Genomic DNA, 25542 nt, shown 5'->3' on the forward strand with positions numbered 1-25542 from the left:
CGTGTTTGGTTTGGACTCTAGCACGCAGCTCGCCCGCCGGGCAACGATCCTAGCCCCAGGCAATCGAAATCGAACGCCTAGGGGCGCTGCCTGGCCAGACAGCTTCGACCAAATCTCAATCCAAACAGGCCCTAATCGGCTAAGCAAGCATTTCCTTGGGCAGCCAGCTGCCGAGCCGGCGCAGGGGCAAAAGCATGCGTCGTTTCGTACCAGGGCCAGCAGTAGATTGCTGCATCTGCGGTTTCCCGGGACCATGGAGTGGGAGGCCTCACAGCCTCTGTTCCAGAAAGAAGTTTTTTTAAGAAAATGTAAACAGTTCCGGCCTTTTGAATCGGGGACGCATATAGCATTGTCATTTACTACATCACTAATAAGGTTGTCCGCACCAATAGCATAGTTAGAGTTAATTTCGATGTACCATATATCTAGGGAATTGAGTACCTGACGTTGAATGCAGTGGTGATTTAGGATTTTACATCCTTTACATATATATTGGACTTTAGAATTTGCCTACAATAGTCATATTTAGAATCTTAGTTAGTAGGTTTCCCTAAAGAATGCTTATATAAAAGATACTACTGTTTTTTTTAATCAAAGACAATATTTTTACGGTAAAGCCAAATAGTTCAACATAAGGCAGCCACCCCAATCAAAATTCTCTTATTTTTAATTGCCCCTATGATACTAGCCAAGTAGCCATCCACCTAACATATGGCTGATGCTCCTAAGCTTATTTACACATAAAGTAATTTGAACAATCCTCCTTATTGAGCTGGCAAAATGACACTAAAAAAAGATGATGAATACTTTCACTATGGTTGCAAAAATTGCATTTTAGACTCTCATTCCAATTCATTTTGGCTAGGTTATCTTTGGTCAAAATAACTCTTCCTCTTAAATACCACAAGAAAATCTTTATTTTGAAAGAAAGCTTAAGTTGCCAGAACCATTTATCAGAGAAGATAACATATTGATTCATCATCTGTCGATACATAGACTGAACTGAAAAACGTCCATGCAAATGCAAGCTCCACCTGAATGTATCCCTTTCTTGAGATATATTAATACTAGCGGGATGGCCTGCACAATTGAGCAACTAGTACTGTCCAACTTGTGAATGCATTTTGCATCATCCTAGTTTTATCACAAATTTGTGCTTTATCTCAACATACATCGCTCTTCATTATGTAACTGCTATGCTTGCTCTTTTATAGACATAATTCGAACATATGCCTACTATAACAGTGTTTTCATCTATTCAGGCAATATCATCATCTCTATGCTCTACTTCATGTAGATATACCCAACGTGTAATTATTCTTTTTTTTCCTGTGCTATTCCGATTGAATAACTTTTGTTTAGGACGAAGGACATCCTCCATCAACTGTGCGGCCTGCGGATTGCGTGGCGTTAGCTCATTTTCTTTCTTTTTACACCTCTTGTATTGAGTTGTGTTTGCATTTTTTTCTTTCTTTTCTATTATATTTTACATCAACGGAACATTTGAATTGCAACTTTAAACTCTTAGATGCATGTATAGTGCAACAAAACTTATACATTAATCAAACCTTTTTTGCCGGCATTTGGCTTTATTTTTTAATAATGGCAGATGTTGGTAATATGGAAGCACATATAAGGGTATTTTCAGTTTAATTTTTCGTAATGACAATGATGAGGTAATTTATAAACATGTATACAAATAATTTGTTTTCTTTTTTCTCTAATTAATATGGTAACTTCTAAGCCTTAAGAGCGAATGATGACACTTCTTTTGTTAGCTAACTATTAAAGTAATAAATTAGCTAACTTAGTCATGAGATCTTAATAAACAGTTGATTTATCTCCAATGATTAGTCTACGAAAGGAAATTTTAAGAGATATAGTTCTCATTACATCCACAACTACGATTTTTTTTCTCCTCGTCACGTTGTAAAGCACCGGATATTGCTCACTGAATGGGTTATTACACAGCCAAGTGTAGAAAGAAGTTGGTGGTTCTCGCTGAGCGTCTGTACTGAAATTAACACGGAAATCAGACACACATTTTGTTTCCTCATGGAAAAGCCACTAGTTCGCAAAGGAACTACTGTATCACTACCGTGATGTGTTGAAATGCTGAAAATCAAACCTGAACATTTATTCTCCGAATTCTGCCAAGACGTAAAACATGCGCTCTCCCAGTATTTGTGCCAAATTGAAACTTTCACCTGAACAAATGTGTGTCTGCCCGGTTAAAAAACGCATGACCTCCACCCAAGAACAAAAGTTAACCACCGGGTACTGGAGTCATACAACGGCGGTCAAAAGTACACGGAGCCCAAATCCAAAAAGTGCCGTCGTTTCCTTCCGAAAATCAGGTCGCTACTACTAGGAATCCACTCTCGCAAACCAACACGCTGTCAGAACCAAAGCTGATGCAGACAAGAAATCAATCGATCGAGGGAGCAAAGCAGATGTGGAACGGGCTAGCAAAAGTTTTTTTTAGACAATGGAAAAAAGCTCCTGCTTTTTGCAATATGCGATGTACACCACTATTTCCATTGGGTTATTACATAATCTCAATTTATATCTAAATATTGAAAGAAAATAAAATCTCTAGAACTCGGCATATCATGCTCTAATACTAAACCACCATGAATATAAACTATTCATTTTTGATAGTTTAATATTAAACCATATGAATATAAATCATCGATTACATAGTCTTATTACTAAACCGCTATCTATTTTTTACGAAGAGCTCTATGATTACTACTCTCTCTATTTTCTTTTATAGAATGTATTAGGATTTCAAGAATTCTTTCAAAATATGCTTTGACTATTAATTTCTCTTATATGACATTTTGATTGGTGACTAGTAAGGTTCTGAAAAACAAAAGGAACTTTTTTATTTATTTAATAACACCATGACTAAGCCAACCAATCACCAAACAAAGAGCATTGATCCGCGTCCACCGGTAATATATTATCAATTATTACGAAACTAATATCTATGTGAAATACAAATCTATTGATGTAAGTACAATAAATATACATATAATTTAACTAATTGTTGATCAAAATTTATACAGTTTGACTTTTTTTAATCCTAATACGCCCTACATTTTTAAACAAAAGGAGTACATCCAAAATTTGACACACCATGATTATACTTCCTCTCTCGGTTTTCTGCAGCAATCTCCAAAATCTAGCGAGAACCCCTGAAAAGAGCAAAAGTTACCGGTGCTTTGCGACTCCTAAGCGAGTGTCATAGTTGGGGTCATCTGGACATTGGTCTCGCTTCCGATTGGCCGCTATGATTTGGTTGTGCTCATGATGCGCGCTTTCGCACCGCGTCGTCTCGGTAACTCTGCTCGCTCCTCTCTTTTCTTCGCTCCGATGCAGCCTGTGTTTTGGGTGCATCACCACCGTTTCTTTTCGAGGACGACGAGCTAGGATTGTGGAACAAGTCAGATGAACTTCTTCTTTCGTCTAGCGCAGGTGGCAAAATGTTTATTGTGTGCTATTTTTGAACACTAAAAAAGGTTACCTTGATATCGCTGCAAATATGCATATGTTGAAAAATGCCATCGCTGGAGACTATTGTCATGTGTTGAAAGGGCAACACTTCCAACGACAACAAGTTAAAAAAAAAATCATTGTAACAATCTCAAAATTCAAAACACTATTGAAGCAATCATGAAAAATTATATGAAAAATTTCGTGGTGTAGAGAATGCTATTATCTAACTCTTTAAGAAAAATATAAAATTTCACATCGCCCGTTGGAAAGACCATAGGCTATATTTGCAATTTTCATTTAAAAAATAAAAAAATAAAAAACTCCGGTAACCGGAGATTAGAAAATACTGAAACTTTTGGCCTAACTATGTTGGGCCGCACTTGGGCCAAATCCAGGCCGGGCTGACTCAGCCTGAGACCCATGCACTTGACCGATCCATCGTGCTCTTCTTAGCCCGGGACGCTGAACCCGATTCTAGGGGGTTACTTAATTAATTTTTTTGCCACCTAGCTTATGACACATTTTTAAAAGTCACTCACTCGAGATGCTAAACTAAAATACTATCTCGACCTTAAAAACTTACTCATTTGCCTCTTTAAAGCTTTTTTCCCGCCACATGTCATTTTTTTGCCGCTGACGACATGGAAACTGAGTGAAAATGTCTTTTTTGCCACAGAGCGGTGACGCGGTCGTACCGGTCCCCAGCGATTGCGGCGGAGAAGGAGAACACGACGAGGGACCAGATCACGGGCACCCAACAGGTGGCACGTACGCGTCCTTGCGGGTGGAGCGCCGTATGTGTTCGCGAAGGAGTAGGAGAGGACCAACATGACGTAGGAAGACGCCGGCAGCGAAGGCTGCAGGAGCGGGTAGGTGGATCAAGCTACTCCTGTGCGGGCTCATTAGTCATATTGAGCCTGGCGCTGGCGCGCGGCGCAGTGCAGTGTAGCGGTCGGGGACATCGGCGACGGCGAGGGCCGGGACAGCGAGCGACCGAGGGTAAAAAGGACATTCCTATTTAGTTTCCACGTCGGTAGAGGCAAAAAAAAAAAGCCATGCAACAGAAAAATGCCTTAAAGTTACAAATAAGCAAGTTTTCATAGCACAAATGCCATTTTGGTCCAACATCTAAAACGAATGGCTTTTGAGAATGCGTCAAACATTAGAGTGGGAAAAATAATTAATCCTATTCCAGGAGAAGCTGGGCCATTTAATTTTGGACATAGCTAAATACTGCCTGTACATGTCATAAACGGATAGCGTGCACATCCCTAATTAGAAAAGTATTTAATTAATTGTTTTTCTAATTACTTTTCTAATCAGGGCAACTACTCGTATTATCATTCCGCACGCAGAGCGCGCCCCACGACAACACGTGGGCTGGGCCGCTACAACTTGGTGATGTGTAAACCCACACAATGACGTATCTCTCGCTGCTCCCCGGCTACATATGAATAAGCAAATACAGACACCTATTACATATGCAAAAATTAGGTGTTTATTAGCACAAAATTATCTATATTAGAAAATACATTAACTATGAAGGTAACATATGAGCTTAGAGTCTACATGTCATCCTCGTACCGATATTATTTTCAACTTTTACGATCTTTACAATAGTACCTAAGTAAATTACAGCTACATACCTAAACCTGTGATACAGGTAACGCTAAAATTTGAATAAAAAACATATAAACAGACAGACACACAGATAACATTATAGAGTTTAAACTTAAAAAAGAAGAAGCAAACATGAGTTCACATATCACACATCTAGATCATAAAATTCTACACAATTTGCTTAATCCTATATGAGCATTGTACTGACCATTTGAGCACTAGATTAGAAAAAGGAGACGAGAAATTAACTTTGCAATATACTTTTTTATGTTCTTTGTGCTATACATTTGAAAATACATTTACTTATCCATTCATAAAAATGTGTTTATCTAAAATAATTAAGTAGCCTATCATACCTGCTTCCCTATGATTCAGAGAGCAAGCTGCCTCAATTTACAAAAGCAAGTCCATAACACGTAAAGAACAAATTTATTTAATTTACAAGTAAATATGAACCAACTCAGAAAGCATGTCTGTTTTAATTTCCAAGCAAATCCATACGAATTAAGAGGGCAAATTTATCTCAATTTACATGCATAAAGCCGTGCTAATTCAGAGAGAGAGAGAGAGAGAGAGAGAGAGAGTTTATACAAACTCAGAAAAGCAAATTTTCTTTTGTGTTACAAGCAAATCCATACGAATCATAAAAGCAAGTTTGCTCCAATATACAAAAGTAAATCCATTAGAAATCAACAGCAGATTTGCTGCCCCTTGGTGCGCCGCTGCCGCGTGCGACTCCTCCACTGCGCTACATCTGAGGTGGCCGTCTACCCCCTAGAAGACCTGGGCAGCGCGTGGGAGCAGCGAGAAGAGCTTCGGGCCGCGGCTTGCTGAGCTCGAGGCCAGGATGGAGCAAGGAAGTGATGAGGATGCTTCATGGTGCTCAATTTTGGTGGAGAGCTGCTTGATTTGAAGAAGTGCTCAAAGGGGAGAGGGAAGAGCATGGTGTCTCGCAGCGCTTCTAGAGGGGATCGAGAGGTTTGCACGATGAAGACGAAGAGGTCACGAGGGGCAGTGGGCCCATGGGGAGACTTCCCACAGTGACATGAGATGACACGTGTGGGCGGTGTTGAGAGCGTCTCGCGTCTATCGGACGGTGGCCGTGGTGTGCATGCTAAAGGACAAACGAATGCACATTTGGAATCTAATCTTCACTTTTATTTTTTCCACTAAAAACACGTCTTTTACTGAGTCATTAACACGTAAAATCATCTTAGTCACTGACATCTAATAAGTCGTTTCCTTCCCGATTCCTTTCCCTATTTTCATTCCCTTTATTTCCTCTCATCTCCAACAGTTTTCCTTCGAGCGGAATCGCGAAGGGAAAGGAGAGAGAAACCCGTGCTGGAGGGAATGACACTGGGAATCCTTTCGTGACGGAAACCGTGAAGGGAATTCGTTGGAACGCTGAAGGGAACGAAAGGGATTTTGACTCCTGAAGGGAATCCGTTGGACACAGTCTAAGTGTGGCAAATCTTGATTTTTCCCGGAGAAGCTCGTCCTCTCCGATAAGAAAAAGGGCTCGCCCTCCTCCGGACGTCTACTTGTATCGGATTGGCGTGGGGTGGAGGTCCGACTCGAGATCGATTTTCTTTGGTTGGTGAGGAACCGTAGCTTGCTTGGATGGTGGAGTACCAGTCGAATCTATCAGTTCGTCCACGATAAGTCCGGCCCCGAAGGCAACTGTATCAAATCGCCGGAGAACAACCAGGAAGCGGATAAGAGATCGAATTTTGAGTTGCCCCGGCGATGGCGAGCAGCTCGTCCTCGTCGCAGATCATCTGCGCCTCCTTCAATCAGGACAACAGGTACGTGCGAAACAGAAGCAGCAAAAAAAAAAAAAAACCCCTTTTGTGATTGATTACGGTGGCGGCGATGGTGGATTCGGGGCGAGAGCTCTGATTCTGGGTGTCGGATTGTTTCAGCTTGTTTTCGGTCGGGACGAAGAACGGGTTCATGATTTTCGACGCCCGTAGTGGGAGGCTCTGCTATAAAAAGAGTGAGATTTTCTTCAGATGCTCTTCTTTTCTTTCTCTTCTTCCTTCGTAGATTTAGTGAAAATATCCGATGGTTGTACAACAATCAAATTGGCACGCACTGTCATGACAGACTAGAGCATAGACCACAAATAACGTGTATAATTTTTAAAACAGCAAGACATTACTGTTTGGCGGAATCAAATCTAATAACATTATAATTTGTTTCTGAAAGCTCATTAGCCGGCCATTTCATGGTGGAGAGAGTTGTGGTGTAATATTATTATAAGAAGCTAATGCCTTTTTAGTAGCAGTGTCACTCAATTAATAGAAAGAGTGTTTATGCACATGTAACTTAAAAGGATTACATGAACCTGATTACTACACAGAAATGAAACCAACTTCTACTTCCTGTAACAATCTGCACTAGGCATTCTACTTGTTTAGAAAAGCTAATCTTCTTTGAGCGACCTCCTCCTTGGTGAGGTTAATTACTTGCGTGGCAGGCAAGGCTGTGCTGTTAAACACTCACCTGTTTCTTTCTTTCCATTGGTTCCACCATGTATAAATCACAATCCCACCAAGTGAGTAAAGACCTGTGTTGTTGGTATACTGATGGGATCGAAACTGAGGTGTTATGAACCTGTGTGTTTGCAGATCTTGGGGGATTCAACATTGTGGAAATGCTATTTGGCACAAGCCTTCTTGCCATTGTAGGAACCGGTGAACAGGTACCTCAGGAATTTCTCCTTCTAGTTAACCTTGATTTAGTTTGGTTAATTCCTGTTGTTTGTTTGTGCCTAGATTTGTTGAATAAATGGATGAGTTCACTTGCTTACTTTCAGCTCACATTGTGTTTTGCAGCCTGCAATGTCTCCTCGGCGCCTCTGTCTTTTCAATACCAAAAAAGGAGCCTCGGTGAAAGATCTGAACTTTAAGACTTCAATCTTGGCTGTTCGATTAAGTAGGAAGAGGTAAGCTGCTAATGTTTTCTGTCTAAAACCCAACTGGTACTGCACCCTTTTCTTGTGCCTAACACACACGAGTCCCTCTAACAGCATGTTAGGTGGTTTCATTGTGAAGTTGTCTGGATTTGACCTCGTGTCCTCTCAGTTCTGTACTCCCTAGTGTTCCATGATCGGTTACCTAACAGAAGTTCACCTTTAGCTTGCTGTCTGCCCTAGTGTAGTGCACTAGTGCTGACCATGTTATGATTTCTTCATTTCTTGATCTTTTTTTTTTCTCGAATACGCAGGAGAGCTGCGAATCTTTGTATTAGATAGGGAAGACGGGTCCAAACAAAAACCTCCAAAGGGAGGCGCACACACACATACCCTCACATTCACACAAAGGACACACACACACACCTTCATTTCTTGATCTGAAAAGTGATCTTGTTTGAGTCGTTCTAAATAATCATGCCCCAGGCAATAATGAATACTATATTGGATGCCTCATTCTATTTGTCAGTTTGTGTGGTTCTATAACAGTATTTTTGTTAATTGATGCGTACCAATCAAGTCCCAGACAAGGGATCTTGTTATATTTATTTTTCAGTGTTTCTTTTGAATAAATAATTATCACATTATGTGCAGGCTTGTTGTTGTATTGCAGCACAAGACTTTTATTTATGATCTAAATAGCATTACTATCTTGGAAGAAATTGAAACAGTGTCCAATACAAAAGGTAAGCATCCTCCTGCCGTTTGTTTACCAAATGTTTCATAATTCATATTATAACTCCTGCTAATATTCTTTGCAACCAAGCTGGAGAAGCTGGGGAAAAAAATATGAAGCACTCTTGAGTTGTTTTTTACTTGCCATATTTGCTGCTAATATTGTTATGCTTTAAAATCAGGTCTTTGTGCATTTGCTCCTAACTCAGAAGGGTGTTATTTGGCTCTCCCGGCAAGCACATCAAAAGGATCTGCATTAGTATATAAAGCATCAGAATCTGAATTAATATGTCAGGTACTTCAAATTTTTTGTTGTTTTTTTACATATAGCTTGGTAAACACCATTATTTTATTCTCCAGGCTTGTTTTTTGTTGACATGCAGCACCACAAAAGCCTATTACAGTTTAGTGATTATTTAAGACCCCTTACTCTCTTTTCAATAAATGGAAAACATACTGATGATTATGCAGCTGGTGTGGCAGCATGGAACATATTTACCGATATACCCAGTAAAACGGAGAAAAGCTCCATTTGACTCCTTTTTTACATTTCTCTGCCACCTTATGAGCTTTGATCTTGCTAGTAGATAGTGGCTTCTCATAAACATACTTTTTTTGAAAATAAAAAACTTTTGATTTGGGAGTTGAGGCTATCCATTTGTAAGCTTACTTCCCTCAACCCTCTCAGTTATAAACCCGCATCCAGATCCTTCAAAGAGGGTGTTCTACTGTAGCAAAAATAATCATATTAGATCATAATTGTGATTTTGGTGATTAATGACAACATAGTCATTGGCATTAATATGTTTGTCAAGAATATATGATTAGTAGGTCTTATGAATACAATACACAAGAAGCCACAGAAGCTGGGATAAAGTTTGATTGAATTAGAGAAGTCCTAAGAAAAATAACTACACCGGATAGTCTGGTGATACCACAGGTGTACACATCGGAGTATTTTCCAGAAGGATGTAAAACTGAGCTGAAATGAGATTATACTCACCGAAAGATTCGGTGATCAAAATCAATGTACACCAGAACATTTAATAGAAACTCTGCAACTGTTGAAGATTGAAGATCAATACACCAGAAGATTCGGTGATGAAAAGACAATGCACACCGGAGTGTTTTACAGAACTTAGAGAAGATGAAGCTACACACTCTAGAAGGTCCAGTAATCCGAACATCAATACACCGGACAGTTGAACAGTGAAGAAGTTGGCTCGGTTAGGCTCAAATATACACACTGGATAGTTCGGTGATCAAGATGAAGTATACACCGGACAATCCGGTGTTCAGAAGTGGTTCTGAGTGAGTTCTAATGGCTATTTTCTGAGATTGTACACATTAGATGGTTTGGTGTTTGTACTATTGTTGTCACCGGATCATCCGGTGTTTATAGTAAAGTTGAGCCGTTAGAGCAACGACTAGTTGACGAGTTTGAGCCTATAAATACCCACTCACTCGGCCATTTAAAGGTGCTGGAGTCCAGAGAACCTCATACACACTTAAGAAGATATCCAAGCCATCAAAGTACTAAACGTGATCATCTAAGGCAATTAGCATACCATTAGAGAGTGATTAGTGCTTATAGGTCTAGAGAGAAGATTTGTTAGGTGCTACAACCTAGAATGTGGATTAAGAAGTGATCCAACCGTGTACCGAGAGGTACGCCGGCGCTTTGGAGTCTTTGTGACTCATCAGTAACTTGTTGCCCCTCTGACTTGTTGTTGAGCGACGGCAAGAAGATTGCGTGGGGACGCGGATGTCTTTGTCTTTGTGATTAAAGCTCTGAAGTGAAGACGTCACACAAGTGACCAGAAGAGAGGTTAGCGGTGAGATCTCGTCTTGATGGCTTGGTGCCTCATCGTGCTTGAGGCCTTGACTTGGTGACCTTGTAGCTCAAGATCTGTGACCGGAAGAGACTTGACGATCAGAAGCTTATCATTTGTAGAGCTCCGACGTGGACTAGGGGTGACTTGTATGTCACCGATGCCACGGGATAAAATTCCTTTATATCGAGTTTGTCTCTCTAATTTATTTACATTTCTGCATTTACATACTTATAATTTACTTTACTAGAGTAGGTTGTAATCCTCTTGAGCGATAGAGTAGACACACTAGATAAATTTAGAACACATTTATATAAAAATTAAGATAGATTTATCTTGTGAGGTTTTGGAACCATTAGTTTTTAAGTGTCCTAATTCACTCTCCTCTTAGAATATCACCATTCCTCACACCTACCAATTTGATGTTAACTGTGCCCCCCCCCCCCTCCGTTTTTCTATTTTCACTCTATTTGTGTAATTGGTTGACAGATAGATGCTCATCAGTCTCCATTAGTGGCAATGGTTTTCTCTTCGAAAGGCATGTACCTGGCAACGGCTTCTGAAAAGGGTACTATCATTAGAGTACATCTTGTTGCACAAGCGACCAAGGTGAAGTCAACACTGCAAACCTTTCTCCTTCAGAACCAATTAGAGATTGAGCTCTCTGCCTTCCACCTAATCTCTTTTTACATTGTTATTTCAACAGTCACATAGTTTTCGGCGGGGAACATACCCATCAACGATCTATTCACTGTCATTTAGTCCATCTATTGATATGCCTGACGTTCTTGTTGCCACTAGTTCATCAGGCTCTTTGCACATGTTTTTCCTTGATGCTGTCAGAAACGGAAGGTTACGTTTCCTGCTCCACTAGCTGTAGTTGTTGAACCATTGTTTTCCAGGCATGATCTGATATGATTATATCTATTTTTCAGGAGCCAAGCAAGTAAGTTGCTCAGTTCAGTGATTCCTGGATCAGTAACTGATGCTTTGGACCCAGCTAATCATCATGTTATTCACAGTGTTGTCCCTGCAGAAATCAAGAGGTCCATTCAAAGCTCTTCTGCTTTTTGCCATTTTTTTAATAAACTTATTGATTTTGCTAATCTCATCCCTTGGAATGCAGCTGTCTGGCAGTGCATAGTGTAGAAAATTCCCAAAATTCTTCCAAACTTCCTGCATTGAGGTAAGAACCGCAAAATATTAATGTTGCTTTTATAATCTCAATCACTGATAGAATAGCCATTCATCATCTCTCTGGTGCTATTTTTTTCACGTATCCGCCAAGTCTTCGGACTTGAATCACAGTTGGTTCTGAGTTGAACGCTCTGAAAATAATCGTACTGAATCATCTTCCATCCAGAAGGGGTTTTCTATTTGCTGTTATTGCATGGTGGTAATTGCAGCCTGTATTTAAAATTATCCCTGTAATAAATTGCAGGACTGTAATCTACATTGTAACACATGACGGATACTTCCGGGAGTATGTGATCTGCACAACCAAGTCAAATGAATCTTCGTGGACTTTGGAGCGTGAATTCAGTTTGCTGGACACTGGTTCGGGTAGTTTCAAGCAGAACGAGCATCCCGTGGACTGAACTGTAAGCTTGCTGACCGCTCGCCCGTGCTATGGCTAACTCCAACTGTACAAAGCGTAGGTGCCCACCACTGCTAGGAATTGCGTGTTGTGGTGTATGTAAATTACCGAAACAAACAGCAAGTTAAATATTTACATCTGTAAAAATTATTTTCGTTTCATTATCAGGGAATTTTCACTTTACACCAGTTAACACTAGTTGCGATGAAAATCATAAAACACATCCTTATCAGCTGGTCGTAAGTCGTAACGGGATCCTGACAGTGTGTCCCACAATGTCATATACTGGGGAAATATTGTGCCCAGTGAGTTCTACATGTTAGCCAACTGCACCTCTCATTTTCCTCTTCTCTGTAATTCGCGCCATCTCTGTTTTCTGGTGATGGGAACCAACGGCTGCCAACATCTACCCCCACCTGTCAGGTCCGCCTGTCACCACTGACCATTTCAAGGTATCATGCCAGTATCTCCAGACCCCAGCAGTTTGTTGTGAAGGCGGCGAGACATCAGCCGAGGAGCCAAGCGCGGCCGCGGCAGCAGGGAGGGCAGAGTGAGGAGCTGCTTCAGCCATCCTTTCAATCACAACGTCACAGCAATGAACTAACTAGCATTGCAGTACTTTACAGTCGCATGACACAACACAAGCTGGATGCAGATAGCTTGTGAGAACGAAGGAAAGAAACAATGAACTTACAATCCACTTACAATCATATAGGCATCTTTTAACTTTTTTTTCGCACCTGGGAAACAGCGCTCCAACAAAAACGCAGCGCCATGCCATCCATAAATACAGCAATACATATTTGGTACTAACATTAACATTCTTTTTTAACACAGGAATGAAAAACTCGAGCATTGCTACTAGTTTTATTTTAATATATCCCCTTCTTATTTTATCTCTCTCCTATGCCAAATAGCTGACTTAAAAACCGCATCACCACAAATCATCTTGACATGATCATGTGATCTTTGATGTTCCCTATGCAGCTCGAGCATCAGATCTGTCAATGAGAAGCAATTTTTTTACATTAACATGAAGAAACTTACATCGGTACAAAGAATAACTTTATTACGGATTTCTGGGTTAGGTCTCCACTGCACCACTTTTCTTCATTTTAAGATTCTTAAAAAATGTACAGATATAGTCTGAGAGAGGGAAAGTGTTGTGTGCACCTGGGCTGCCTTTGCTTTAAGCCTCTGAACCTCATCCTGTGTACACAACAACCTGCAGCGCTCCAAACTCTCAGGATCAAGGTTTTCGAATTTCTCAATGTCTGTACTTTAGTTTGGAAAGACCAGAGTAAAGATAATTACCTCCATTGCAGCGCCAAGACCTCATTGACCAGCTCCTTCTCCTTTTCATGTGCTGCTTCCAACTGAAAGGTAGTGGGAGTTATACTCCATATTACCAATTACCATTATAAAAGATGAGAGGGGAACTTGCAGTCCCCGAGTAAATCATCAGCCATTCTCCGGACTTCCAATTTTCCCTATTTTATGTGGCAGCACTTGCTATGTTTGCAAGTGATGGTCGTTAGACCCCTGCAGTCATCTGCAGGAGAATGCTTCGAAGCTCACCATGACGGTGGCTTAGTAGTTTCAGTATGTTTTGTTTCAGCACTAATTCAGCGCTGCAATCTGTAACTAAACGCTAACCTTTTGTGGAACTCTCGCAGTGCTTAGTATATACTAGTGATTTTGAACACATAAAGCAGTTCGTTTTTGTTCTTAACCATAACTAATGAGTATCAACGATAAATCAATGTTTTCAAATTATTTATCATATGAGTTTATGCTGTCTGCTTACATTTTTTGTAGTACTTTGATATGCATAATGGAAAAGGAACATGTATGGTTTCACAGGAATATTGACTTACCATGGATCTGTCAACTGATAACGCGGATGATGGAGATGTTGAGCGACTAGTGGAAAGGATGCACGGCGAAGTCATGGAAGGGATGCACGGTGAAGCCGTGTCACAGCCACTTAACTGCTTCATGGCGTTAAGTATTTGTTCCTGTAAGAGAGGACAGGACTACAACATCAATGGAGCTGAACAAATTCAGTCTTTTTCATTTTGAGTTGTTTGATGGGTGGGTTTTCCTTTTCGTTTGTCAGTGTGTGTTTATGGGGGGATTTACCCTCTGAAGCATATTTGTCTGAAGAACATTATATAGCTGCATGTAGAAAGAGCCACCAATAATGCATGATGCAGCTTCAGCTGAAGATGGTATACTTAATGACGGAAGGTGAGAAATTGTCTGCAAAATAGCGACATGGCCTGTTTAGGTAGAAATATGGAATAGTTAAAAGGGAAAAAGATTCACATACACAAACATGTTTTTCTTCTTTGCTGCCTTATGCTGTATATAGTCCATCAAACAAAAAGGAAAAGAGTAAAGGACTTTTTCTCTTGTTTTTCAAAAAGAAATGTTAAAGTGGAGCCTGTAACCTGCATGCTGTGACACTTTTGTAGGCCAGGTGGGTGACTCTGCAATAAAATGAAATTATGTCAGCCGTTAGTTAACCGAATATGCAGAGAGTACTAATGGTTGCCAATACCTTATCCAGCTCAACATGCCCAGGTGTGACTTTAAATCGACCTCTTTGCTGTATAAGTGGAGGTTTCGCTCTTTCATCATGGTCCTCGACATTTGGAACTGCATTCAAATGAAGCACATTAAAGTTGACGCAATAAGCAGAAGCCAGATTTTGGTAAAAAGATACATTTTAAAATATAGAAACTTAGTTCCTGATATTAGGGGGTGGGGGTGCAATTACCTGCTGATTTAGGTGCCTTAGCAACAGCTTCAGGAGATGTTTCACCTGAGACATGCAAGGGTGCTCCGTTACACTTTTCACGGTTATGGATGTTACTTAGCTGTTTAGAGCTGAAAAAAATAACATGTTAGTTACATATTGTTTTTAAAAGAGAGATGAATGAACAAGTTTTCTTCGGGAAAAAATAAGCGTGCAAGACATTAACGACTTCAAGAAAAACACGAAGGAGGTGTCAATTTTTCTTCTTGAAGAGCATTAGTTGACAGGACATAAATTCCAATTTAGACCCTCATAATGGATCGGTGAGTTTAGTTTGACTCAGAACTTCTATTAGTAACTGTAAGAGAGATGTTTCCGTCAGAATTGTTCTAATTTAGACCCTCGGAATGGATTTAGAACTCTTTGGCCCATCAACTATAAAATGCAGGCATTGATCGACTGAAATTGGTTCTCCAACAAAAGTGGAATCATTAAAAAGCAAAACAGGTTTTGTTCATTACTTTGGCCATTCTACTACTTGAAACAAGGAAATTATCAGATGAAACATGATTCTAGTCTGTTAAGTAGAACAAACCTCTCTTTGGATGAAACTAATCCATCTGATGAGCAAGAACTAAAAGAAAACTTCCTTTCGTGGGATGGGTTAGTTGGAATAGTATCAGAATCTTTCTCTTGAGGCTCCAAATCGCAGCCTTCCGTAGAGTTGTCTTTCCTGACAACACTATTTACAGGCATCCCATTTGTAGTCCCAGTCATTGAAGCATTCCTGGTAACGTAAAGAAGTGAAAAGTGAAAACCAATTGGTTGAAGGGATTAGTAGAAATGTATGATCAGAAATAAAATTTCTATGTTGTCAATGTCATCAATCTAGTATTCCGACATAGAATAAGAGTACAAGACCCTGTCATTGCGAGCAACGGTATATAAATTTGGAAAAAAAAATTTAACAGACCAAGTCTGTTACCTTACCTTGATAAACAAACAGACTGCTCTGGAGATGAAACAGTTGACTTATCATTGGCCGTCACATCATTTTCCTACCAACTTTGCTTGGTATTAGATGTAAGTCAAAATTTAACTTTATGGTAGGTTATAATACCAGACTATCCACAGGAACACAAACTTACGGTGTCAGTCTCGTATTTCATTGAGAAACCTCTTGACAAATGAGGTTCTGGCGCTTGCTCCTGCAAGCTGTCCATGTCATAAAAGGATAATGTATCTGAATCTTTGCATGAGATACTGTCATCGCACTCTGTGACCTGACAATCCAAACACAAGGAATTACATGGTGTAAACCAATGAATAAAGAAGCGGTGGAAATGCTAGATGCCTACCAGTGAAGCTTGAGATTTCAGGTCGTCCATGTCAAAGTTCCAGCTGCTAATACCCCTTTTGTATTCGTCCTAGCGAAACGAAAAATATCAGGGATTGAATGTATAACGAGAATGTGATGCTGAAATGGGCATCAAGGGGAAGAAACAAATGTCACAGAATCCTTAGTTCAGGAAAATGACAAGGATATGTTAGTTTGATTATGCTGTCAAATAGTTCCAAATTCTAACCAAGGTTGGTTGTCAAATTTCTCCAGAAAGCAAAGGCTCATTTGTTAATAATAGAGAGCCAGCAATAGGCAAGAAGCATATCACTAAAAACCTTTAGAACTTCATATGTATAAACCTAAGCATTGGCAAGCAAGCATCTGATTAAGGAGCACAACTATTGAAAAGAAAAGGCACCCGTGCGTGTGACACTTGCATGAGGAGCATATTGCAAGAAACCTTAGAGTCAGAAAATATAATGTTGTGTACATGTGACTTTATCTTGATTTTCATTGTCTCTGAAGTCAAGTGAGTTATTCATCTTCCCTCTTTTGTGCAAGGTTTTCACCAATGTTCAATGCTGAAAGGTTATAATTATATGAATGTTGATTATGGGAAGGGGAATAGCAGATAGATAGACGAACTCATCCTCCCTTTGAGGCTCTAAGCCTTTATTCTATCTATTTTCTGCTTGCCTTTTACTGATACATCTCCTCTCTCTCTCTATATAGAGAGGATTACTTGACTCCTAAGTTATCAAATCCTAACAATCCTTATCTAATTGATAGCAATCCTAACTAATCTAATTTTATCCCTAATCTAACTCGGCACTACAACACCCGTGCTACAGTAATTCCAGCCCATACAAACTAACTAACAATCTATCTCAACCCCAAGGCCCATAACATTACACCACCCATCCAAGACAGCTCGTCCTAGAGCTGTAGTGGCAGATTGTCCTCGAGATGCAGTTGGGATGCACGAGCACGGTCTTGTCCTTCGTGAGGAGGAATGAGTCGCCCACGGAGCTGTATGCTTGGCTTGCCACCGAACAAAAACGGTCGCCCATCAGCTCTTGAGAAGAAAAATAGAGCAGCTCCTCTGCTCTGCGTACTGGCAACAGATAACAGCAGCAGCAACACACCTGCGTCACCACCAAAAGACAGGTAGGTGGCACCAGAGGGCAGGCAGGCGACACCAGAGGGCAAACAGGCTAGAAGATGACCTCGGTGGAAAGATTGGCTGTGACATGTTGGGAAAATAGAGGGCGGCGAATCTGCCCTGGAGCAGCGGCAAGTGGACAGGTGGGAACAAATCCGTCCTCAAGGAGCTCTGCGACGGGTGCCGATTGACCAAGTGACAAGGACCATGACCTGTGGTAGCAGACGGCCAATACCTCCTACGACGAGAAGGGGGCGTGGAGGGTCCTGGCGAGACAGCGATGAAGGACAACAATGTTGGCCGAATCCGCGATGGATAGACGATGGCTGATGGGGACTGCTCGAAGAAGATGACTTGCGGCCGAATCCCCGATGGATCGACGATGGGCGACGACCACCCTGAAACGCACGACAGCGGGGGCGTAGGCGGGCTGCGTTGGTGGGAACTCGGCGGAAGGGTGTCCCAGCCTGTAAGATCAATCGCGCAGTGGCAGACTCGGGCAGAGCCGCGCAGTGCTCGTGGTCGGTGGCGCCACGAAGTCGGGCGGTTGTTGCTCAGGGGCGACCGACTGAGCATGCGACGCGGAGAGGTTGGTCAGCGGCAAGAGCTACGAGCGGAGCAGGAGGTGGAGCCACTTACATGCAGGCGCGTGCTAGAGGAGGATCCATGCAAGTGGCATCGGGCAGCGCAGGCGGTGCACACTCCTAATCTATTGGTCTAGGTGCAGCTAAGGAGGCGACCCCGACTGATGAATCTAGCGGAGCGAGTGGGCGGCGCCGGGTGGAAGAATGATCTGTGGCGGAGCAGCGGCTGGTGCTGTAGAGGCCGTGGCCGGGAGATCCGACGGGAGTGGAGCGTCGGGCGACGCCGTTGCGCGAAGAGGCCAGAGAGGCAGGCCGGCCCGGGATGCGTCCGTCGTGCGTTGGAATCGGGCGGATCCACGCGGACTTGGGCGGATCTGCTCCAGAAAACTATGCAGCGTCGGTTGGACGGCGCTGGCGGCGACGGTGGAGGAGAGATCTGAGAATCTCCTAGGTCAGAGGTTGAGATCCGGCAGGGGGCGACGAGAGATCCGGTGGGGCAGTAGGCCGCAGAGGGAGGAGCAGCGGCCGCTGCAGAGGACGGGCGGGAGTGGCCGGCGCTGCGGTGGAGATCCACTCGGGGTAGGTTGGGGGAGTGATGTCGGGAGGCACGGAGAAGTCGGGCAGTAGATCCCGCCGAGCCCAGCAGGCCAGCGGATCTATGAGCGGAACGGAGAGGCCGTCCTCCACCGTGTGCTCCTCGTGGGAGAAGAAGTCATCAAGGTGAATGTCTACGGTGTCCTCCACCAATTGGTACTTGAAGAAACACCAGTCGGTATAGTGTTGCGTAGGGAATTCGGTGTAGCGTAGCTCGTGAAGGCAGAACTCTGTAGTGGCTGGGTCCATGTTGTAGGTGCAGGATCAAAGGTCTATGATACCAAATGATGCGAATGTTGATTATGGGAAGGGGAATAGCATATAGAAGAACTCGCCCTCCCTGGGAGGCTCTGAGCCTTTGTTCTATCTATTTTCTGCTTGCCTTTTACCAATATATCTCCTCTCTCTCTATATATATAGAGAGGATTACTTGACTCCAAGTTATCAAATCCTAACAAGCTTTATCTAATTGATAGCAATCCTAACTAATCTAATCTTATCCCTAATCTAACTCGGCAGTACAGCACTTGTTGCTACAATAATTTCAGCCCATACAAACTAACTAACAACCTATATCTCAGGCCCAAGGCCCATAACATATAACCTCTCTGATGTTTCAACCTCACGCGGTCTAATGGTCAAGTGCTAAAGTTATAGCCTTCTTCGTTTGCTTCCTAAACTACACCAAATTCTGAGGCAAGGTTTCTCACTTTTTTTCCTGGAAACATAGAGGACATGTGAAATGGCACATTTCCTTGATTGTTTGTCAGAAACTAACAATGAAGATGCTCTTATTTTGTTCTGTCCTCCTGCTTACCATTGCTTCATTATTTAACTAGGCTATCATTTGTCATCTACACAAAGTGTATTACCAAGGAACTGATGCAAGAATTCAATTTTGCTTGCTTTGATGGGATACATTATGGGAGGATCCTACTGGAGGAAGTGTTGCTCCGAATGTGCACCTGCGAGATTTCTTCTTTCTTTCCATCAGGCATTTTCTTTTGAGCCAGCAAATCTTCATCCTTTTCCTGCATTATAGTGAAGCTCCTGCATTAACTTCGTGGAGAAGATTAACTGGCCAAAAAGTAGTTATGTACCACTTAAACCAGTGTACCTTCAAAGCTTGATATCTGGCACCCAGGCCAGGCAATCCCTCCAAAAGCTTTCGAGAAATGAAATCACTGGAACGAGCTTGCTTGAAAAAGGGTTGCTTTAACAATTTTTTTGCCGAAGGCCTTTTTGAAGGGTCTTTTACCAAACACATAGCAATCATTTGCTTGAAGTTCTATTATAAAAAATCATTGTTCACAAATAAGAAGTTGTACTCAACATGAAGAATACAGAGGCTGTTTAGAATATAATTACCCTCGAGAATTTCCTGTCTCTCTCAAGGTCAAGGCCCGGGGGCGCATTTTGAAGTGTCATAAGCAAGACCTGACAAAGTGCATCAATTATAGTTTTAGAATTATTTAAGTAAAACCCCCACCCCTTCTGGTAATGACATCTGTAAGCATATACCTTCATGGGAGGGTACTTTGAAAAAGGAGCGTTACCATGAGCAAGTTCAAGTGCAGTAATTCCAAAGGACCATATGTCTGCTCTGCAATACGATGAAGTAGCTCCAGTTAATAAGTACTGGCGCAAAAGAAAAGTACGGTGATTAACCAAAAAACAAAGAAGTTAGTACCCTACTTGAAATCATATCCATGTAGCTGCTCCATAACCTCTGGTGCCATCCTAATACATTAAAAGGGTCCTCCGATGAACATGTGCAAAGAAGAACTTACATAGCAGAAAGGAAATAGTAATCTGTACTTTTCTGAGACTCAGTACCAGCAAGGAGTTCCCACAAAAGTGTTCCTGGCCCTCTGCCTATCACCAGAATCAAAGAGGCAAGCAGAAACCCCAAAGTCTCCAAGCTTAATTCCACCCCGAGAATCGACTAGAATATTTCCTGCCTATCACCAAAATAAAGGAACAGAAAATAACAACGACATAACTTTGCTGAGACAACTAAATAAGAAGAAGATCTAATAATTTGATATACCATGTAGCACTCAGCAAAGGAGAGCAGAAAGCCACACACAGATATATATATATAAGTTGGCTGCAAATGTGCATTTACCTTTACATCACGATGTATATGCCCATGATGGTGAAGATACTCTAAACCTTTCAGGACTTCACGAAGCACCGTTGCAATTATGGATTCCTCGAAACCATCAGGATAGACTGATTTCATTATGTGAAGACAAGACCCTCCAGCCATATATGGCATAACTACCCATAACGTTTGATCCTTAGTAAACGAACAATGTGCCTTGACAACGTTAGGATGGTCTATAAGAATCATCGTCTGAGCTTCGCGCATGATATTGTTCTGCATTGAGCACCCGTGTTAGTCATTTCAGACGGTAGGAACTTTAGTGGTAGGTAATTTATGAACAGAGACAGAAATTTGGGTCCTGAAACTGCTTCAGAGTACAAACAAATAGAGTTCCAAAGCAAGCAGAATGATAAAATGCAATACAGTTATTCAACCACACTGTGATCACCTATAACCTACTAGCAAGCGACCATACATCTTCTCCTTCCGGGACGGATTTTGGGTTGGGCAACTGGGGCCATGGTCATGGCCCAAAAAATCCCAATACTCCTCTCAATTTTCTATGGTCCAAACTATTGTTTCTTTAGTTGGCCTAGGCCTCCATTTATAGCTCACATGCACCGTCCTCGAGCGCCATCTCCACACGTATCCCTTCTTCCCCCTACTCCTCTCCCTCCACGTGTTCCCCCTCGTCACCCCTGACCTCGCTGCCATCGAGCCCTCCCCGTCCCCCAACGTCCACGACGACGAAGACCCCTACCTCCTCATGGGTTTCGTCTCCGCCTTCTCCCCTCGAGCGCCACCCCGTCCTCGCCCGTTTCGCCTCTGCCTTCTCCTGTCTCCTCACCGAGCTCGAGCACTTGCTTGCCATCAACTTTGACGCATCCTGCGCCCCGGACCCCACCGGGGTGCCGGGACCCATGGTCTCCGTCGACATCCTCCACACCTACCTCCAGATCGTCAATGTCGCATCCATACTCAAGCTGGAACGGGACATAGCCGACCACACCTTCGATCTCTTCAAGGACTGCTCGTCTGTGACATGCCTTAGGATCCGGAGTGTCGAGGCGCTCACGACCGCTGCACTCGTGCAGGTCATCCGCGAGGCGCAGAAGCCCAGGATGCTGTAGGTTTGTGACACACACACCCTGTGTTTGTTCTAATGCTCGAGTGCAGAGATGGATAGGCATAGCGGCATAAGCATGCATTTCTCCAAGAAATTAGGATCTAGGACTACTTAGTTAGGCAATTTGAAGCACGTTTATATGTAGTTATGTAGAGATGGACACGCATGCCATCAGTGGCGGGCACACTTGGGAGCATGGGTGTACATATGTACACCCAAATTGTTTTGCGAAAAATTGACTATGTATTTTATGTAATAGCTATAGAAGGTTAAAATTTCATAATTATGTATTGTATTCCGACTCAACAGATTATTCATATTTTCCTAGGCTTTTTGTCACTACCATACTCTACCATCTCTAAGCCCAATTAGCTCTAATTAGGGTGACAACGGATTAGAATTGGACGGATAATGCTTTTACCATATCCGCATCCATTTCTTTTTATCAAATTCATAGCGTGAGTGGATATTGCACATATACGGATTGTTTTAAAGTCAAACAGAGTAGAGTCGTACCGAAAACAAACTAAAATAATCGGATATAATGCTCACACATGGTCGTGCAAACAACAAGTAGCATATAGCAATAATACCTTTAGTGTTAGGACCATATGAGTTTCGTTTGCATTCTGAAGCTATTCATCATCTTCATTGGGATAAGCTTTCGTGAGTATGTAGATTCATATGTATAGCTAAAATCTCATTCAGAGTACGATCACTAGTCACCACCGCTTTTTTAGGAAGCGATGAAGGGCTAAAGGAGTCCAAGAAAATATAGGCAAGTAATATAAAATAAGATATGCATATCACATGGTTCGTTACAAGGAAAAGAAACTAAGGGTTATTTCTATTTCTTCCACACATGTAAGAGACATACACACTAGCACATAGAAATACTACAAATTTCGTCAAATGAGCATAATATAGCAAGCAATAGTTAAAAGCATAATTCAAAATATTATTGGTATAGACAAATAGAATCCATACTCCATTTCATAGAATGTAGTTAGTATTGGTATGTGCCGGAGACAATGCGCCCAGTAAAATACGGATATTCTGATCTTAAAATCGGATGATATGTATCCATCGAATTTTTGCAATACAGAATCTGTATCTGTATGAAACTATCCATATCCGCATATGTATATGTATGGATATCTAAAAAGGCTTATTATACCCATATTTGTATCCGCATGGATCGAATCGAAAACTTTGTGTTCCGCTTTCATCCCTATCTCCTAGTGGTCCAAATGTGCAACATACCTTTGTTATCGAATAATTTTTTTAGCAATGTACATCTATTATTAAAATATTGGGCCCGCCATTGCATGCTATTAGGTTATTACTTTTGTATCATTGCACATTTTTATGTAGTTTATTACACCATATAAATATGGAGTTGAAGTAATATTTAAATCGTACATTTTGTACTTTATTTTTGTTACATATTGTTATGTGACCCGGTTTGGATGATTTAGACGCTTAGTGTTGGCCCGGATCTTGCCAGACTCGGAGCTCCGCCACTGCTCTCCTCCCCAGCAATCAGAATTCACAAAATCAACACAATTTTGAGATGAAAAGGAAGCAGCATTATCCCACAAATGTGAAACCAAAAAGACCATCCTCTTAACCACATCAAACCAAAATCGGCGTGTAGGAGGGAGTCAACTGTCCTATCTTCTATTGACATGCATCCAGCGGATAATCTGTTGTGATTACATATCTAGCCTGTTAAATAGAGACCACGCACTTTCGGCGCTACGCAGGTAACGCAGCATCTAGTTTAGGAGATAATATTGATCGGAGAAAAATATAACTGGGATGACGGATCGAAGGAAACAGCGCCGTGCTCGTACATACCAGGTCGCTGTTTGTGCGCTCGAAGTCGAGCACCTTGACGGCGACGATCTCGTCGAGCGGCTTGCAGAGCGCGCGGTACACGATGGCGCTGACGCCCTGCCCGATCTCCTCGTACAGCTCGTAGTCCTCCCCGCGGATCGGGTACTTGCGTTTCTCCGCGTTGCCGGCCCCGGCCGCCGCCGCCTTCTCCCCCGACCCCGCCATGATCCCGATTCCCGAACTGGGCGACGAAATGAAGTCCCCCGCCGACCTAGTCGAAGTTGCGGGTCCCGCCGCGGAGGTTGGCCGACGAAACCCTAGGATCGCACCACCGCCATTGCGCGAGAGCACTGGAGGATCCTCGGTGGGAGAGAGGCGAGGAAGAGGAGGAGAGGTGAGACGTGTGTGAATGATCGCGCGTTGCGGGGGACTGAAATGGAGGGGGTGGGCTCTCGGCGAAGTGGGAGGCGGACATTTGTACAAGGGAGCGCGCCACCTGGTGAGAGGAAGACGCGATCATTTAGTTGAGATTCATGTTAATAATATATAAAAAATTATAAGATAGATAAAAAATAAATTAATAAATAAGTATTTAATGAGAAATATAAATAATTGAAATAAATAAGTATTTAATGACATATAGAGTTGTATTTCCTTACGTGGGACTACGAGGATACCACGTGGGATGAAGTTTGCGGAAAAAAATTCTATAAGATCCGGTTTTACAAAAAAACTCCCACTTATACATATCACGTGTCCCTCTTTTTTCTCTCAGTTGCACGTGCCAATCGTTGAATCAGGAAAGGACGATATGTATCAGAGTCTCGTAAAAATCTTTTAATAAAAGATCTCATATAATTTTCTTTCGAAGTTTGCAGGGTTCTTTGCATAGAGACGATTAGATGTCAAAAAGGTACTCTCACTGTTCAGAATGTCGTATTGCATGATTGTCCGAATTCATGCTAGAGCTTCGTTGTATCACGTTACAACAGCATGTTTCGCTATAGTGTTAATTGTAAAGCCGTTTTAATATCAAAAATATTACAAGCAACCTTGTATAAGTGGTTATCTCTCTTTTAAAGTTGTAACCCTATGAGATTTTTTACCCTTAACACTATAATACAAATTGTAGCATCTAATTTGTCATACTCTATATACAAACTCTATACATATTTTAGATCTACAACCTATATACACACGTCTAATAAAGAGGATAACGAAGTGCGTCATTGACTCCATCAGCGATAGGCACATCACGATCTCATTATGATCCACAGGTGCCTAAGGCTATCGGAAGAAATCTTTTTTTCAAAATTTTTGAGCAAAACTTTTCTCGTTAACTTTTTCTGAAAACTTTTGAGTAAAAACTTTTTTCGTTAACTTTCCTCAAAACTTTTGAGCAAAACTTTTCTCATTAACTTTTCCTCAAAACTTTTTGATCAAATACTTTTCTTGAAACTTTTAAGCAAAAATTTTCTCATTACTTTTCTCATACAAATTTTTCCAAAAACAGAAAAACAATGGAGGATTTTTTTTCCAAAAACGGAAAAAACAGATACTGTCAGGCTGATAAGTGCGTTGGATTCCTCACACGCACGCTAAATAGCAGGCTCCGCTTTTGGCCCAACAGGGACACATGAATCACATCAATCTGTTGTAAATAATGTATCATGTGTTTACTGGTGGAATTCTTAGTTTGTAATGGAAATATTTAAAAGAACGTAGATTAGCGATTTTAATTACGTCATGAATCTGCCCATATTCCTATATCTGACAATTGTTCTCCTACAAAACCTTCCGTCTAATGTGTAAAGGCAATACA

The 25542-nt window shown here is 41.7% G+C and overlaps 2 protein-coding genes across 3 annotated transcripts; one reads left to right on the plus strand and one right to left on the minus strand.

The window, feature by feature from the left end:
- Nucleotides 1-6585: 6585 nt before the first annotated feature.
- On the plus strand, nucleotides 6586-14356 carry LOC133921040 (autophagy-related protein 18b). 2 transcript variants are annotated; one of them, XM_062365750.1, is made up of 12 exons: nucleotides 6586-6929; nucleotides 7047-7120; nucleotides 7755-7828; nucleotides 7962-8071; nucleotides 8693-8784; nucleotides 8956-9068; nucleotides 11095-11214; nucleotides 11312-11457; nucleotides 11541-11651; nucleotides 11732-11791; nucleotides 12047-12206; nucleotides 14066-14356. In XM_062365750.1, exons 1-11 carry the CDS (start codon nucleotides 6871-6873, stop codon nucleotides 12201-12203), a joined length of 1116 nt encoding a protein of 371 aa, XP_062221734.1. In that variant the 5' UTR covers nucleotides 6586-6870; the 3' UTR covers nucleotides 12204-12206; nucleotides 14066-14356. The 2 variants fall into 2 exon arrangements, with proteins under 2 accessions (XP_062221734.1, XP_062221733.1); XM_062365749.1 differs by lacking the exon at nucleotides 14066-14356 and having other exon boundaries at nucleotides 12047-12331.
- On the minus strand, nucleotides 12906-24150 carry LOC133921041 (serine/threonine-protein kinase BLUS1). The gene is made up of 20 exons (XM_062365751.1): nucleotides 23742-24150; nucleotides 20774-21028; nucleotides 20482-20606; nucleotides 20341-20385; nucleotides 20167-20248; nucleotides 20014-20082; nucleotides 19763-19933; nucleotides 19611-19676; nucleotides 16322-16390; nucleotides 16112-16246; nucleotides 15954-16021; nucleotides 15559-15750; nucleotides 14985-15094; nucleotides 14766-14863; nucleotides 14656-14694; nucleotides 14345-14464; nucleotides 14080-14220; nucleotides 13517-13578; nucleotides 13376-13427; nucleotides 12906-13203 (listed from the first exon to the last, which is right to left on the minus strand). The coding sequence occupies exons 1-20, from the start codon at nucleotides 23943-23945 to the stop codon at nucleotides 13198-13200; spliced, it is 2109 nt and encodes a 702-aa protein (XP_062221735.1). The 5' UTR covers nucleotides 23946-24150; the 3' UTR covers nucleotides 12906-13197.
- Between the last annotated feature and the right edge of the window lie 1392 nt (nucleotides 24151-25542).

Source organism: Phragmites australis, chromosome 6 (genome assembly GCF_958298935.1).
Source record: "Phragmites australis chromosome 6, lpPhrAust1.1, whole genome shotgun sequence".
Classification (NCBI taxonomy): Eukaryota; Viridiplantae; Streptophyta; class Magnoliopsida; order Poales; family Poaceae; genus Phragmites; species Phragmites australis.

Coding starts and splice junctions, on each gene's coding strand:
- LOC133921041 (XM_062365751.1), bottom strand. CDS start 23,945: ATGGCGGGGTCGGGGGAGAAGGCGGCGGCGGCCGGGGCCGGCAACGCG. Junction 20,083..20,166: donor CAAAGTACCCTCCCATGAAG/GTATATGCTTAC, acceptor GCACTTTGTCAG/GTCTTGCTTATGACACTTCA. Junction 14,864..14,984: donor TAAGGCACCTAAATCAGCAG/GTAATTGCACCC, acceptor ATTTGAATGCAG/TTCCAAATGTCGAGGACCAT.
- LOC133921040 (XM_062365750.1), top strand. CDS start 6,871: ATGGCGAGCAGCTCGTCCTCGTCGCAGATCATCTGCGCCTCCTTCAAT. Junction 7,121..7,754: donor GAGGCTCTGCTATAAAAAGA/GTGAGATTTTCT, acceptor GTGTGTTTGCAG/ATCTTGGGGGATTCAACATT. Junction 8,785..8,955: donor AACAGTGTCCAATACAAAAG/GTAAGCATCCTC, acceptor CTTTAAAATCAG/GTCTTTGTGCATTTGCTCCT.